Consider the following 11771-nt stretch of genomic DNA (forward strand, 5'->3'; position numbering starts at 1 on the left):
GATTATTATTGAGAACTAAATTATCATTTGGTCAGTCTGGATTTGAACTTTGGCGTCAAGTAATTTACATGGTGGATCGTAACCGATGATCGATTCACTTCTTGGTATTAGTCAGAATGTATTCCAAATTTAGATCAGACAGTTTGGTAGTCAGTCCAGTAGCACTAAGTGTGTTACTTCCGGGGAAGACCGGATTAGCCAATCGAATCTATAAAAAGAAATGTGTGTGTTGGCTTCAAATTGTGTCTATACGAAAACAAATATTTATATCATCATAAACGTAGGATTATTAGTTGGACCTGAGGTGTACTTTCTATTGATATAACCTCATGGGCCAATAGAAGCTCAAAGCCCAAAAGAAACATTACGTCTGATTGTTCGGTTTGGTTGAGTCGGATTTTGGTTTGATTTTATGAGGTTCAAGAAAATCTTTCTTATTGATCAATAATTTCTTGCCCATAAAAAAAACTCTGAAACCAAACTAACTAGATAAAGATAAGTTTCTTAAGATAAATTTAATGAAATAAATACTTTTTGTATAACTACGTTACGTATAATGTAAACTACTACAATTAGATAGTTGCCTAGGTAGAATGATTGGTTAAGTAATTATCACCTATATATTTAAACTTAAGCGTGAAGGGTATTTGATTACAAAAACAACAAACCTAAATCATGACTTGTGTAATTATAGTTTTCTCCATCATGTATAATTTTAAAAAGCCATAATTGATGCTTAATTTACTCCACATCAATCAAACATTATTGAGAGAAACATCAATCATATGATTCGTATGTATTTCTCTTGTAAATATAAATGAACCCATCGATCAAATAATTTTCTATCATCACACTCACAAAACCATTCCAAAATAATTCATCAGGGAACTTATATAGGTTATTAATGGAGAGAAGAGAGGAGGAACATTACTCGAACTACTTCGTCCAAAGCCCTTCATCGGTTTTCCACGACCTAGAATCCGAGTTCCAGTCCCCATCCCAATATGACTCAGTGCCATTGGTCTTAGTCCGCCTCGATGAAACCCCTAAGCACTCAGATTTCTTGAAATACTCTGAAAGCAAATGTGTCATTGAGGATGATGATGAGAAGAGGTTGATGCCATTGCGGAGCCCCAGTTCGGGTTGGTGGATCGTGCTACAAATATTGTGGAGGTTTCTGTTTAGCTTTGGAGTGGCATTGCTTGTCTTCTACATTGCCACTCAGCCTCCTCATCCTGACATTTCTCTTAGAGTAATATGCATATCCTAATTACCAGCTTTTCTAAAAGCAAACTCATCATCGTGGCCTAATAGTCGAAATGAGCATTCATGTAATTTGAGAGATAGTTTTTCAACTGGGGTCGCAATCATTGTGAATCTTTTTAAATGGCAAGAATACATGAATCTTACATAGGATCTGATGATCAGTATGAGTTTGGTTCCAGATCTCCCAAAAATATGAATCATGAAATTTTTATTTCTCAAATATGCTTTTGACCACAATAGAGCTTTTTTGTATACTTTTACCTAAAATGTATGTAATTTCACAGATTGGAAGGATCAATCAGTTCATATTACAAGAAGGTGTGGATTCACATGGAGTGACGACTATGTTACTCACTTTCAATTGCACTACCAATCTCATAGTGGATAACAAGTCTAATGTCTTTGGCCTTCACATTCATCCTCCATCTATCAAATTCTTCTTTGGCCCACTCAACTTTGCAAAGATGAAAGTAAGTCTTTTATATATTCCTAGAAATGTAACATTCAGTATCAGCTCAAGTTATATGAAATTCACACGTACTTGATTGTTTCTTCAACTAGGGAACGAAATTGTATGCATCAAGCCATGAGTCAACAACGTTTCAGCTATACATAGGAACAAAGAACCAGGCAATGTATGGGGCAGGGAGAGAGATGGCGGATTTGCTTCAATCAAAAGCTGGATTGCCTCTAATTTTACGGATGAACCTAATCTCTGACTTTCGAGTTGTCTGGAATATCATAAACCCCAAGTACCAGCACAGTGTCGAGTGTTTATTGTTTCTTTCAAACAGTGGGAGACACAACCAAGCTACAGTGGCAAGAGAAAAATGTAGATCGGTATCTTAATTTATCAGAGATTCTTTTTCCAAGAGGCATTTATAAGTACTGGAATCATGCAAATGAGATGCCATGATGAACTTGTAATGGAATTTTTCGTGTGTTTATTTTATGATCATGCTACATATCTACATCTTATCAAATTCTGATGCGGCATATATATACAGAACGAAAATCAAATCAACAAAACAAAATAGTAAATGTATGCAAATTTAGTAGTTTCTCCTTTTTTCTTAGTTTATGAATTTTTTTTTGAGAAAAACTGGTTTCTCATTTACGTCATTTTCTTTCTTGCTCGGTTTATGAAACCTCCTTTCATGCATACATGATAATGTCTATATACCAAAAAAATCATTTTACAAATATCTCTAGTTTCATAATTCCCAACAAATCAATTCATCTATAACTATAAACTCACATGGCTCCAGAGGAGCACAAATGTCTTCCCACTTGATAGGCTCCGTTCTCCAAATCCATCAATACATCCAATTGGTTAATACTATTAGTTTAATTGATATGAAGGAGACTAATTTAGCATACTTAATCGTATATGCCAACCCCCTATTGTCTTAGTGGCCAATGAATGTCAACACCGGATTATATCAAAGTTGATATTTAAATTTTAAAAGGATACTAATAAAGCAACCAGACAATATATAAATAGTTGCTCGTGCCACTGTGCGTGTAGACATAATGTTGTCATTCTGGAGTTGTTGATGATTTTGTGATTATATATGATTTCCGAGAGACGTCAAGTGCTTTTCTATGAAATATTTAAGCCATGGTATATTTGTACTTTTCATGTTTTCTTTACAGAAAGTATTGTGTGTTGTCAAATAATTATATCTTTTGAATTTAGTGTGCGCATTACATAAGTAAAATTTCAAAAGATGTTAATTATATTACCTAACATTTTCATCCACGAATCTATCAGTTTGCATTTCATCTGCCAATAGTTTGAGATATAAGTCATCTGATCAACGCCCATTAAGATAGTAAAATAATACTAAACATAGGATAAGTTATTAAAAGTAGATGATAAGAAACGCAAGGTATCAAATGTAGTTGAACGGGTATCGTGATGGAAACAAATATTAAGTAAGGTGAAGGCGCATAACAAGTAAAATATATTTTACATGTATATACAAATGTATTAAGTCATTAAAAATGCGAAAGAAAAGACAAACGAATGTTAAACGAAATGATGATTATGGCATATTAAGTGGGAATCCTACGTAGCCCACTTCTGTTGTATAAACTGTATCGTTGATTGTGACTTCAGCAACTAAGTCCCATATCTCTCATACATTTTCTGTTCTCTAAATGGTTTTGCTTTCATACGCATATCGAATACTTCTTATTCATACTCCACTTCTCTTAGCCAGGATTCTGATCAGAATTTACAATTTGTTAATTGCTTTGAGTGCTAAATAGATTAGCAGCTAACCAATAATCAAGTGACTAATCGATCACTTACTGGTTTACTAATGGTATAGGATCGACAAAGTCAGAGCGAGAATTGTTTTTATTTGATACCGTTAAAGAAAAGATGCGTAGAACCAGATCAATGCATATGTTTACAACTTATTTGATAAAGTTGTATCTTGTATGAAATTGAGAATATTGATGTGGTATGTGTGTTATATACAGCTTAGAAAGTTGCAAAACTAAGTAGCATATGTTTACAAGTACGATAATTTCCACATCTTAATTACCTACGTTGAACAAATATTCATATACATAAAGTAAAATGTGCATTACTTTATAGATAAAGCAAAGTTTGGATATATGTGGACAAAAATGAATGAAAGAATGTTAATGGAATTTGTGTATAAATTGGAGCCAAATATTGGCACACACTTATTATATTGGAGCCAAGTACTACTACTGGCACACGCCTATTTATTATCCAGTTTAAACTCTCCGGAACACTCACTTGTAGCACCACTCATCTCAGGTTCACGTGATTATATAAGCTTTGACTACATACAGGTGAATATATTTTTCCTCCATATATCTCATTGTTAAGTTCTTTCATTGCTACTATAGCATCTATGTTCGTTATCCGAAAAAGGTGTATATACCTCAAGAGAGCAAGGGCATTTCCATGTGTTTATAGTGTATGGTTAGGACTGTGAGAAAGACTATATATATAGTGTGCAAATGTATACATTAATAAGACGTCTCGTTAATAGTTGCATGTTAATATCTACTTCCTCTGTTATAAAATAATATATACAAGGTTTCAGAATATTTTGATATAGTATGTGTCAATTTTTATTTTCTTTTGTAGATGAATCACGGAAGTAGTAATGTTGGTAATGAAATAGACGAGAATGCTTTGGGAAAGATGGCCTTTTATATCTTACGGTCTGTTGGTCTGTGTTGCCATCTTATATTCTGTTACAAATACAAAATCACCTGTGTTGGTCTGTGTTGCCATCTTTTATGTTTTCTTGTCTGTGTTTTTCTTTTCTTCTTCAGCTTACGCCTGCCTTTTAACTAATATCCTTAACAATTTAACACAAACACAAAAACACTCCAAAGTTTTTCTTACTGTCGAATAAAGAAGCTTGTAAATTAATAATCGTTGTTTAATGATAAAGTAACATTTTTGGCAACTAGAGAATTTTAATTGTGGAAAATTATTCACTTTTTCAGTGGAAGATATATATAAAAAAAATTAAATGAACAACTAAGGAGAAATTAAAACCCTTTCCCACTAAGATGAATACAAGTAAGAAATCTTTTATTGAAAATATGGAATATTCTTTCACAGTCAGCTTCAGTACCATATTCGTGTGTGTATGAGGACCATATTTTTTCCAATTTATTTAAAAAACTTTACTAAAATTAATCAAGAAGTGCAATCAAAAAGTCCTATAAGTATTATTAATACAATTTCATATAGTTTGGACTTTGGACGAAAATAAAGAGCATAAATGAGTTAGGAAAGGAAACCTTTATTTTATTTTCAGCAAATATAGAACAAAGATATCAGACACTTCTTTCAAATTAAATACAAAGATATGCATGCTCATCATGTTTCTATAAATACACATACGTTTATTTGTACATAGTCTATCATATCAACGTTCCCTTTGCTCACTCAATTCTTTGAAAACATTTGGGATATTTTCAGACACGACAAGTACAAAGACAGTAGTCTCCAAGAGGAGAAGTCGATCGATGACAGAAACTGGTGATCTTAATTCCGTTCCAGCCATCGGGATCAGGCCGTTCCCATTTCTTTTTATCTTCAAAGATTTAACGTAAGTGTATTTACATGACATGAAGAAAATTCAATTTAAAGAAAAAAATGATGTGTAACGTTTATATATATTTATACATATGAACTTGCAGCCATGTATTCAGTATGGATCCAATTGGGCGAGAGATACTAAGCATGGCCTTTCCAGCGGCTTTAGCTTTAGCTTCTGATCCAGTAGCCTCTCTGATTGACACTGCTTTTATAGGACGTTTAGGAGCGGTTGAGCTAGCAGCGGTTGGAGTATCCATTGCGATATTCCAACAAGCTTCTAGAATCACGATATTCCCAATTGTGAGCGTCACAACTTCCTTTGTCGCTGAGGAAGACACATTGGAAAAAATAAAAGAAGAAGAAGAAGAAGCAAACAAAGCCAAGAATGTTCATGCAAATACTTTGGCTATTCAAGATTCCTTGGAAAAAGGCGTTACGTCAACCACAAGTAACAACAAAAACCAGCCGCAGCAAACGCCAGGTAAATATCATTAATTTTCATTTTCATTCGCTTTTCGTTTTTTTGAAAAAAAAATGATTAATTTTATTCAACTTTCTGATATACCTATGCCTTTCTTCTTTCTTGTTTATGTATGTATTTTAAAATTAAAACATTTTTGGAGACATAAACGTCGAATGCAAACGGATTATTAACTTTCAGTTTGTGCTTAGCGTTTATGTTTACACCTCTTGTAATTTAAGTTTTCACCTGGCTAAATATTTTTTGAAAAAAAACTAAACAGTGTTTACGAGAAAAAATGTAACGAATTAATCTTGTTTTGTTAAGTTGACGTGAAACTAACTTCGGATACAAAGTCAAACAACGGAAACAAAGCAAATAAGAAAGGAAAGAAGACTATCAAATCAGCATCAACGGCCATGATCATAGGTTTGACCCTAGGCCTTGTGCAAGCTATTGTCTTGATTTTCAGCTCGAAGGTGCTTATAGGCATCATGGGAGTTAAACCGGTATAAAATTATATACATAAATAGACATGCAGACATAGTTGGATAGCCAAAATGTTTAACTAATTTGAGTTCACTTCCGATGATTAGAATTCGGCAGTTTTATCACCAGCGCAAAAGTACTTGACCATACGAGCATTAGGTGCTCCTGCATTGCTTTTGTCTCTTTCAATGCAAGGCATCTTCCGTGGCTTTAAGGACACCAAAACTCCTCTATATGCTACTGGTAAGTTGCTAATTTTTATCATCTTGAATACCTTCTTACTATAACATATTACCATATCTTGAGTCTAATATAACAATTTCACATTAATACATGAAACAGTTGCATCAGATGGTCTCAATATCATTCTCGACCCCATTTTCATATTTGTGCTTCGTCTTGGCGTCAGCGGTGCCGCCATTGCTCATGTCATTTCTCAGTAAGAGAAAACTCTCACTTTTTTCCACTCATGCAGATGTTAAACTGAAACTAGACTTGCTTTAATTGAGTACCGCTAGACGCATATAAGTTTCTGTGAGAATTATATTAGGATTATATAGAGATTGGTGGACTATGAACCTTAATCTCTAAAGACTAAAGAGTGTGTGAGAATATAAATTATTTGGGTTAATGCACTTATCGGCAATTTATTTTAAGTTGAAAATTCAGGAAACTTAACAAATTAGTCAAGATTTCAAGATTTCTGGTCACAGAATCTAAACGAACAAAACTAAAACTAACTGTTTCGTTTGTGTGAAGGTACTTCATGCTTCTTATATTGTTGATCCGCCTCGCTAAAGAAGTTAATTTGATGCCACCAAAATTTGGCGACCTACAGTTCGGAAAGTTCATTAGAAATGGTAGGGACACCTTTAATAAAGTTGTTTATTGCAATGATCAAAGTAAAAGCTTATTTACTAATTAAGAAAAAAAAAAACAACTTTTTTCTAAAGTTACGTGAAAACATGATTTCGTTTGTTTTTCAAAATTTTCAATTGTGCTTCTGAAAAATCAAATATTCAATTTCATAGGGCCGTATATGGTTTTACTTTTTATTTTGGAGTAGTGACGGAAAGTATTTATCTACAAAACGGAAATTAAGAAAACAAACATGAATGTGGTTTGTGGATATCTAACAAGTTTGTGCCACCAAAATGAAAGGGGGATTAATGCTGGCAAGGACCATAGCTGTGACATTTTGTCAGACATTAGCAGCATCAATGGCGGCTCGGCTTGGAACGACACCAATGGCTGCATTTCAGATCTGTTTACAAGTCTGGTTAACGTCTTCTATGCTCGCCGATGGTCTTGCCGTTGCTGGTCAGGTATAATCAACTATTATTTAATTTATCATGCTTGCATAGTGTATTTAATATGGTTCGATCAAGTTGCATACAGAAATAATCGTATATATAATTTAAATCTCTTGCAGGCGATTCTGGCTTGTAATTTTGCCGAAAAGGACTACAACAAAGTGACTGCTGCTGCATCACGTGTTATACAGGTTAGATATATATCTTCATCTTATTTCCTTCTTATAGTAATAGTTCTAGAACGATACCAATTGTTCTTCTTAATCTTTATAAAAAACTGTAATTAAAACAAATGAATTTGATATGCAGATGAGTTTGGTGTTAGGACTTGGACTGTCCGTTTTTGTCGGACTGGGTCTATACTTTGGTTCCGGGGTATTCTCCAAGGATCCTGCCGTTATTCATCTCATAGCCATTGGAATACCGGTACGTATATTACCATTAAACACTAACAATAAATACTATTGAAATAGATCCACAAGGATATCATACTAGAGCTGAGGAAAAATACTGCATAAAAATGAAAGGGATTAACCCCAGTAATTAATGACTAACAAGAGGTTATATTCGTGTTTCAAAAAAAAAACAAGAGGTTATATTCTTATTATTATTATTGGTGGGAATCACAGTTTGTAGCAGCGACACAGCCAATAAACTCACTCACTTTTGTATTGGACGGAGTCAATTTTGGAGCATCTGATTTTGCTTACACTGCATACTCCATGGTACGCACTATACTCATTAATCAATTTTGCCAAATGTTTTTTTTCTTTCTTTTTCGCACGTTTTTCTTACATTTTGATGTGATTTCCGGTTGTTAATGAATTATCATAAACCAGGTAGGAGTTGCGGCCGTAAGCATTGCAGCAGTTATTTACATGGCGAAGGTCAATGGTTTTGTAGGAATATGGATAGCTCTTACGATCTATATGGGTCTCCGTGCTGTTACAGGAATTGGCAGGTATTTTAAATTAGGCCCTAACGGGCCATTAGTAAATTGAATCCAGCCCCATTATAGTAGACCATACAGTTTTTGGCTCGTGTGAAATTATGCAGGATGGCAACAGGAACCGGACCGTGGAAATTCTTGCGTGGACGATCCCCTTCATCTTCCTAGGACTTTAGTTATAATGAGATGCATCTTTTTCATTTTTTTGTTTATATATCTCTTGTGTCTTATTTTGTTCTCTTAAACAGTCTCAGATAAATAGTTGGTTCAAACTTTATGTGTTTCTGCATATTCACGCATAAAGGAGCCCTGCAGGCTGGGCTAGACATTTTCTTTGTGGAAAGGTTTGGTTAGGCTAGGTGGTTCAGAAAGTTCCAACGTATCTTTGGTGTTTACCAGAGAACAATAAAGAAACTGTTATTAGTCCTTGGGGTTGTTAAATTTGTTGCCTCCTTCATAAATTTGATGAGCACTAGTATACAACCATATCAATTTTGAAAAAGTTATGAACAATATCAAATTTAAAACTCAATCTAACCAAATCTAACTTTAATATTTCCTTAAACACAAAAAGGAAATTTGATTTGCATTTTTATTATTATATAAGTTTAAAGGTTCCGATGTTCTTTTTTTTAGTTTTAATATTTTTATATTTTTTTAGAAAGTGTTTTCTAAAAAGAATTTCAACTACTTCAACTTTTTACACTTTTATGAAGGTGATTTCAAAATCTCACTTTAATTTAAAATTTCCAGGTTGTGATAATTTATTCAATAGCTAATGCTCTTGTAGCACTTTTTATAATTTCAGAATCACAAGCAAGTTTTTAGTTACTACTCGTTATTTAACTCAAAACTTATCAAATCACAATATATATCATTAATTAAATATTACTTAATTCCAAAAGGAGCAAGACATACAAAGCAAATAACCAAGTCCATGAGCAGGCTAAAGCCGAGAATTAGAGCACATGATGCAATGGTCACAAAGCTTACAATAGATCTAAGCGACACGAGAAACCACAATCTGATCAATGACAGGTCCACAGAGAGATCCCATATCCATTTTCTTGCTATGGTAATAGCCACTGAAAAAAGTAATCCTAGTTCTTGCCCCAATCGCCTTGAACTTGAAACTTGCCATCTTAAAGTGACCTCCACCAACCGAAGTGTGTGGCACTTTCAGTGTATCTCTGGCCGCAAAAGCCTCAACCATCATGGATCCATGGCAGTCGTTTTTAGCATCTCCAACGGCAAAGGAGAGTGTGTATGTTTGACCGGGTGAAGTTCTAATGACTTGTGCAATGGCACTTTCTCTCCCTGCAAGAAGCTCGATCGCGGCTTGTCCAAAGGGGACATTGAAGTACTTGGAGTCTATGAATTTAACTGCCTTTAGTGACTCAATGATCCATCCTGGTAAGGGTGATGTGAGATCTTCTTGTTTAGGTGGGAGAAGGACTCCTTGTGTTGAGTTCACTAGACGGTGAGGACCTTCTTCAAATCCACCGTTCTTCACTAAGTTCCCTGCATTTAAAATAATTATGAGACAAATCCTACAAATAGATATGAAAACTGAGGAAGGATAGATAGACACTAAGCATTATAGCTTAACCGAATAAACCGGTAAAAACCAAAGACACTAACCAAACCAAAGACCAGAACCCAATTGAAACCAAACCAAAGACCAGAACCAAATTGAAACCAAACCAAAGACCAGAACCAAACTGAAACCAAACCAAAGACCAGAACCAGATTAAACCAAAACAAAGACCAGAACCAGATTAAACCAAACTAAAGACCAGAACCAAATTGAAACCAGACCAGAACCAAATTAAACCAAACCAAAACGAAAGAGGTTAATAGTATACCTTTGGTGTACATTGGATGAACAAGCTCTTTAATGGCGACAGCGTCCAACAAAGGACCACAAGCTGGATCTTCTTGAACTCCAGGATTATGGAAAGTCACCGTAACCACAGAAGTCTTGGCCACGAAAGCCCAAGCGTACACGTCACCACCGAAGCTGTTGTAGAGCGTCTGAAGCGGCAAGTCACCGGACTGAGGAGGCACAGAGACGCGAAGGACCTCGTCTTGCGCGCAAGTTCTCGACGCGCCGAACGTGAGCGCGTAGAGAGAGCCCGGCTTGACTTTTAGTTTCTGAGAGATCTTGGCTTCGTTTCCGAGCCTCACTGCGTGGACACCGTGCGCTACGGGGAAGTACATTCCTCCCGGTTGAGGACCACCGGCGATGTACTCGACGAAACCGGTGGTTACCCACTCGGGCAAGGCGGTTTTGCCGAGTAGAACTGTTTTTTTCATGTCGGTCTTCTTTGGTGACTCCTCGAAGTTACCATTACGAAGAAAGCCTGAAGAAGTAAACAGAACACAAAAACTTAGATCTACAGACAGTCAGACACACACTGAATCTTTTCACTAAATCTTGATTCAGATTCCTAAGCAGAGTGAGTGAGAGTGAGAGAGTATGTTACCTTCATAAGCAGGAGCTCCAAGAGCAGCAGCACATAAGACTAGTAAGAGAGGTATAACAATAGCTTTAGACACCGCCATTTTTCTCTTTTGGCACAGAGAAGAGTTGAGTGAGGAGCTTCAGTGAGAGTTAAGAGGAAGACTATCCCGAGATGCTGCGACTTTATACAGGAAAAGTGATTTAAAGCGAGTTGGGGGAAAATAGAGAGAGAGAGATAGAGTAAATCACGTTGAAAGAGTCAATGTAAATGGACCCCATTGATGCAGTTTGTCTGTATGTCTAGCTGAGCTATACCAGAGTTTCTCCTTGATTCGTGCTCCTCTAATTTCTTATTGGCACTTGTGCTCTGACAACTTTTCACACTCCCCACACTTGAAGTGTATAGAGACTTCCATTGGTAGTAAATTCGTATAGTAATTGTTATATTTCATACAGTTACTATTAGAATCTAGAGGAATTGAGACGGAGTGCACAAAAAAAGAAGAAGAGGGACTGAGACGGATTAACGTTCGGTGAATAATGCAAATTTGATAATAAACATGAGGAGAACGGACTAGAAAAAGAGTTTAACATGTTCTTGTGTTAGCAAAATATTAGAGATCTGCTTTTTACAAAAATAAAAATATTAGATCTACTACTTTATATTTCTTGTTGTAAACTACAGTAACTACAGTAACTACTACTTTCTAATTTAAGCCAGAGCTAAT

The 11771-nt window shown here is 35.3% G+C and overlaps 3 protein-coding genes across 5 annotated transcripts; 2 read left to right on the top strand and 1 right to left on the bottom strand.

Moving 5' to 3' along the window:
* Positions 1 to 194: 194 nt before the first annotated feature.
* On the top strand, positions 195 to 2231 carry LOC103870616. The gene is made up of 3 exons (XM_009148755.3): positions 195 to 1252; positions 1551 to 1736; positions 1828 to 2231. Exons 1-3 carry the CDS (start codon positions 905 to 907, stop codon positions 2113 to 2115), a joined length of 822 nt encoding a protein of 273 aa, XP_009147003.1. The 5' UTR covers positions 195 to 904; the 3' UTR covers positions 2116 to 2231.
* Positions 2232 to 2497: 266 nt separating this feature from the next.
* LOC103870617 (protein DETOXIFICATION 43) lies at positions 2498 to 9040 on the top strand. 3 transcript variants are annotated; one of them, XM_009148756.3, is made up of 14 exons: positions 2498 to 4098; positions 4400 to 4484; positions 5249 to 5378; positions 5470 to 5849; positions 6156 to 6337; positions 6425 to 6560; positions 6660 to 6756; positions 7077 to 7177; positions 7479 to 7642; positions 7750 to 7821; positions 7940 to 8056; positions 8260 to 8355; positions 8470 to 8591; positions 8687 to 9040. In XM_009148756.3, the coding sequence occupies exons 1-14, from the start codon at positions 3895 to 3897 to the stop codon at positions 8745 to 8747; spliced, it is 1947 nt and encodes a 648-aa protein (XP_009147004.2). In that variant the 5' UTR covers positions 2498 to 3894; the 3' UTR covers positions 8748 to 9040. The 3 variants fall into 3 exon arrangements, with proteins under 3 accessions (XP_009147004.2, XP_009147005.1, XP_009147006.1); XM_009148757.3 differs by having other exon boundaries at positions 4400 to 4476; XM_009148758.3 differs by lacking the exon at positions 4400 to 4484.
* A 393-nt stretch (positions 9041 to 9433) lies between these two features.
* LOC103870618 lies at positions 9434 to 11326 on the bottom strand. The gene is made up of 3 exons (XM_009148759.3): positions 11066 to 11326; positions 10445 to 10942; positions 9434 to 10100 (listed from the first exon to the last, which is right to left on the bottom strand). Exons 1-3 carry the CDS (start codon positions 11142 to 11144, stop codon positions 9580 to 9582), a joined length of 1098 nt encoding a protein of 365 aa, XP_009147007.1. The 5' UTR covers positions 11145 to 11326; the 3' UTR covers positions 9434 to 9579.
* Positions 11327 to 11771: the final 445 nt, after the last annotated feature.

The sequence above is a fragment of the Brassica rapa genome, chromosome A05 (assembly GCF_000309985.2).
Source record: "Brassica rapa cultivar Chiifu-401-42 chromosome A05, CAAS_Brap_v3.01, whole genome shotgun sequence".
Lineage (NCBI taxonomy): Eukaryota > Viridiplantae > Streptophyta > Magnoliopsida > Brassicales > Brassicaceae > Brassica > Brassica rapa.

Excerpts from the sequence above, each read along its gene's own strand:
- LOC103870616 (XM_009148755.3), top strand. The coding sequence starts at position 905 with ATGGAGAGAAGAGAGGAGGAACATTACTCGAACTACTTCGTCCAAAGC. Across the intron at positions 1,253-1,550 it reads ATCCTGACATTTCTCTTAGA|ATTGGAAGGATCAATCAGTT; the intron begins GTAATATGCATA and ends GTAATTTCACAG. Across the intron at positions 1,737-1,827 it reads TCAACTTTGCAAAGATGAAA|GGAACGAAATTGTATGCATC; the intron begins GTAAGTCTTTTA and ends TTCTTCAACTAG.
- LOC103870617 (XM_009148756.3), top strand. The coding sequence starts at position 3,895 with ATGTGGACAAAAATGAATGAAAGAATGTTAATGGAATTTGTGTATAAA. Across the intron at positions 6,757-7,076 it reads ATTGCTCATGTCATTTCTCA|GTACTTCATGCTTCTTATAT; the intron begins GTAAGAGAAAAC and ends GTTTGTGTGAAG. Across the intron at positions 7,643-7,749 it reads GTCTTGCCGTTGCTGGTCAG|GCGATTCTGGCTTGTAATTT; the intron begins GTATAATCAACT and ends AATCTCTTGCAG.
- LOC103870618 (XM_009148759.3), bottom strand. The coding sequence starts at position 11,144 with ATGGCGGTGTCTAAAGCTATTGTTATACCTCTCTTACTAGTCTTATGT. Across the intron at positions 10,943-11,065 it reads TGGAGCTCCTGCTTATGAAG|GCTTTCTTCGTAATGGTAAC; the intron begins GTAACATACTCT and ends TTACTTCTTCAG. Across the intron at positions 10,101-10,444 it reads TCATCCAATGTACACCAAAG|GGAACTTAGTGAAGAACGGT; the intron begins GTATACTATTAA and ends TTTTAAATGCAG.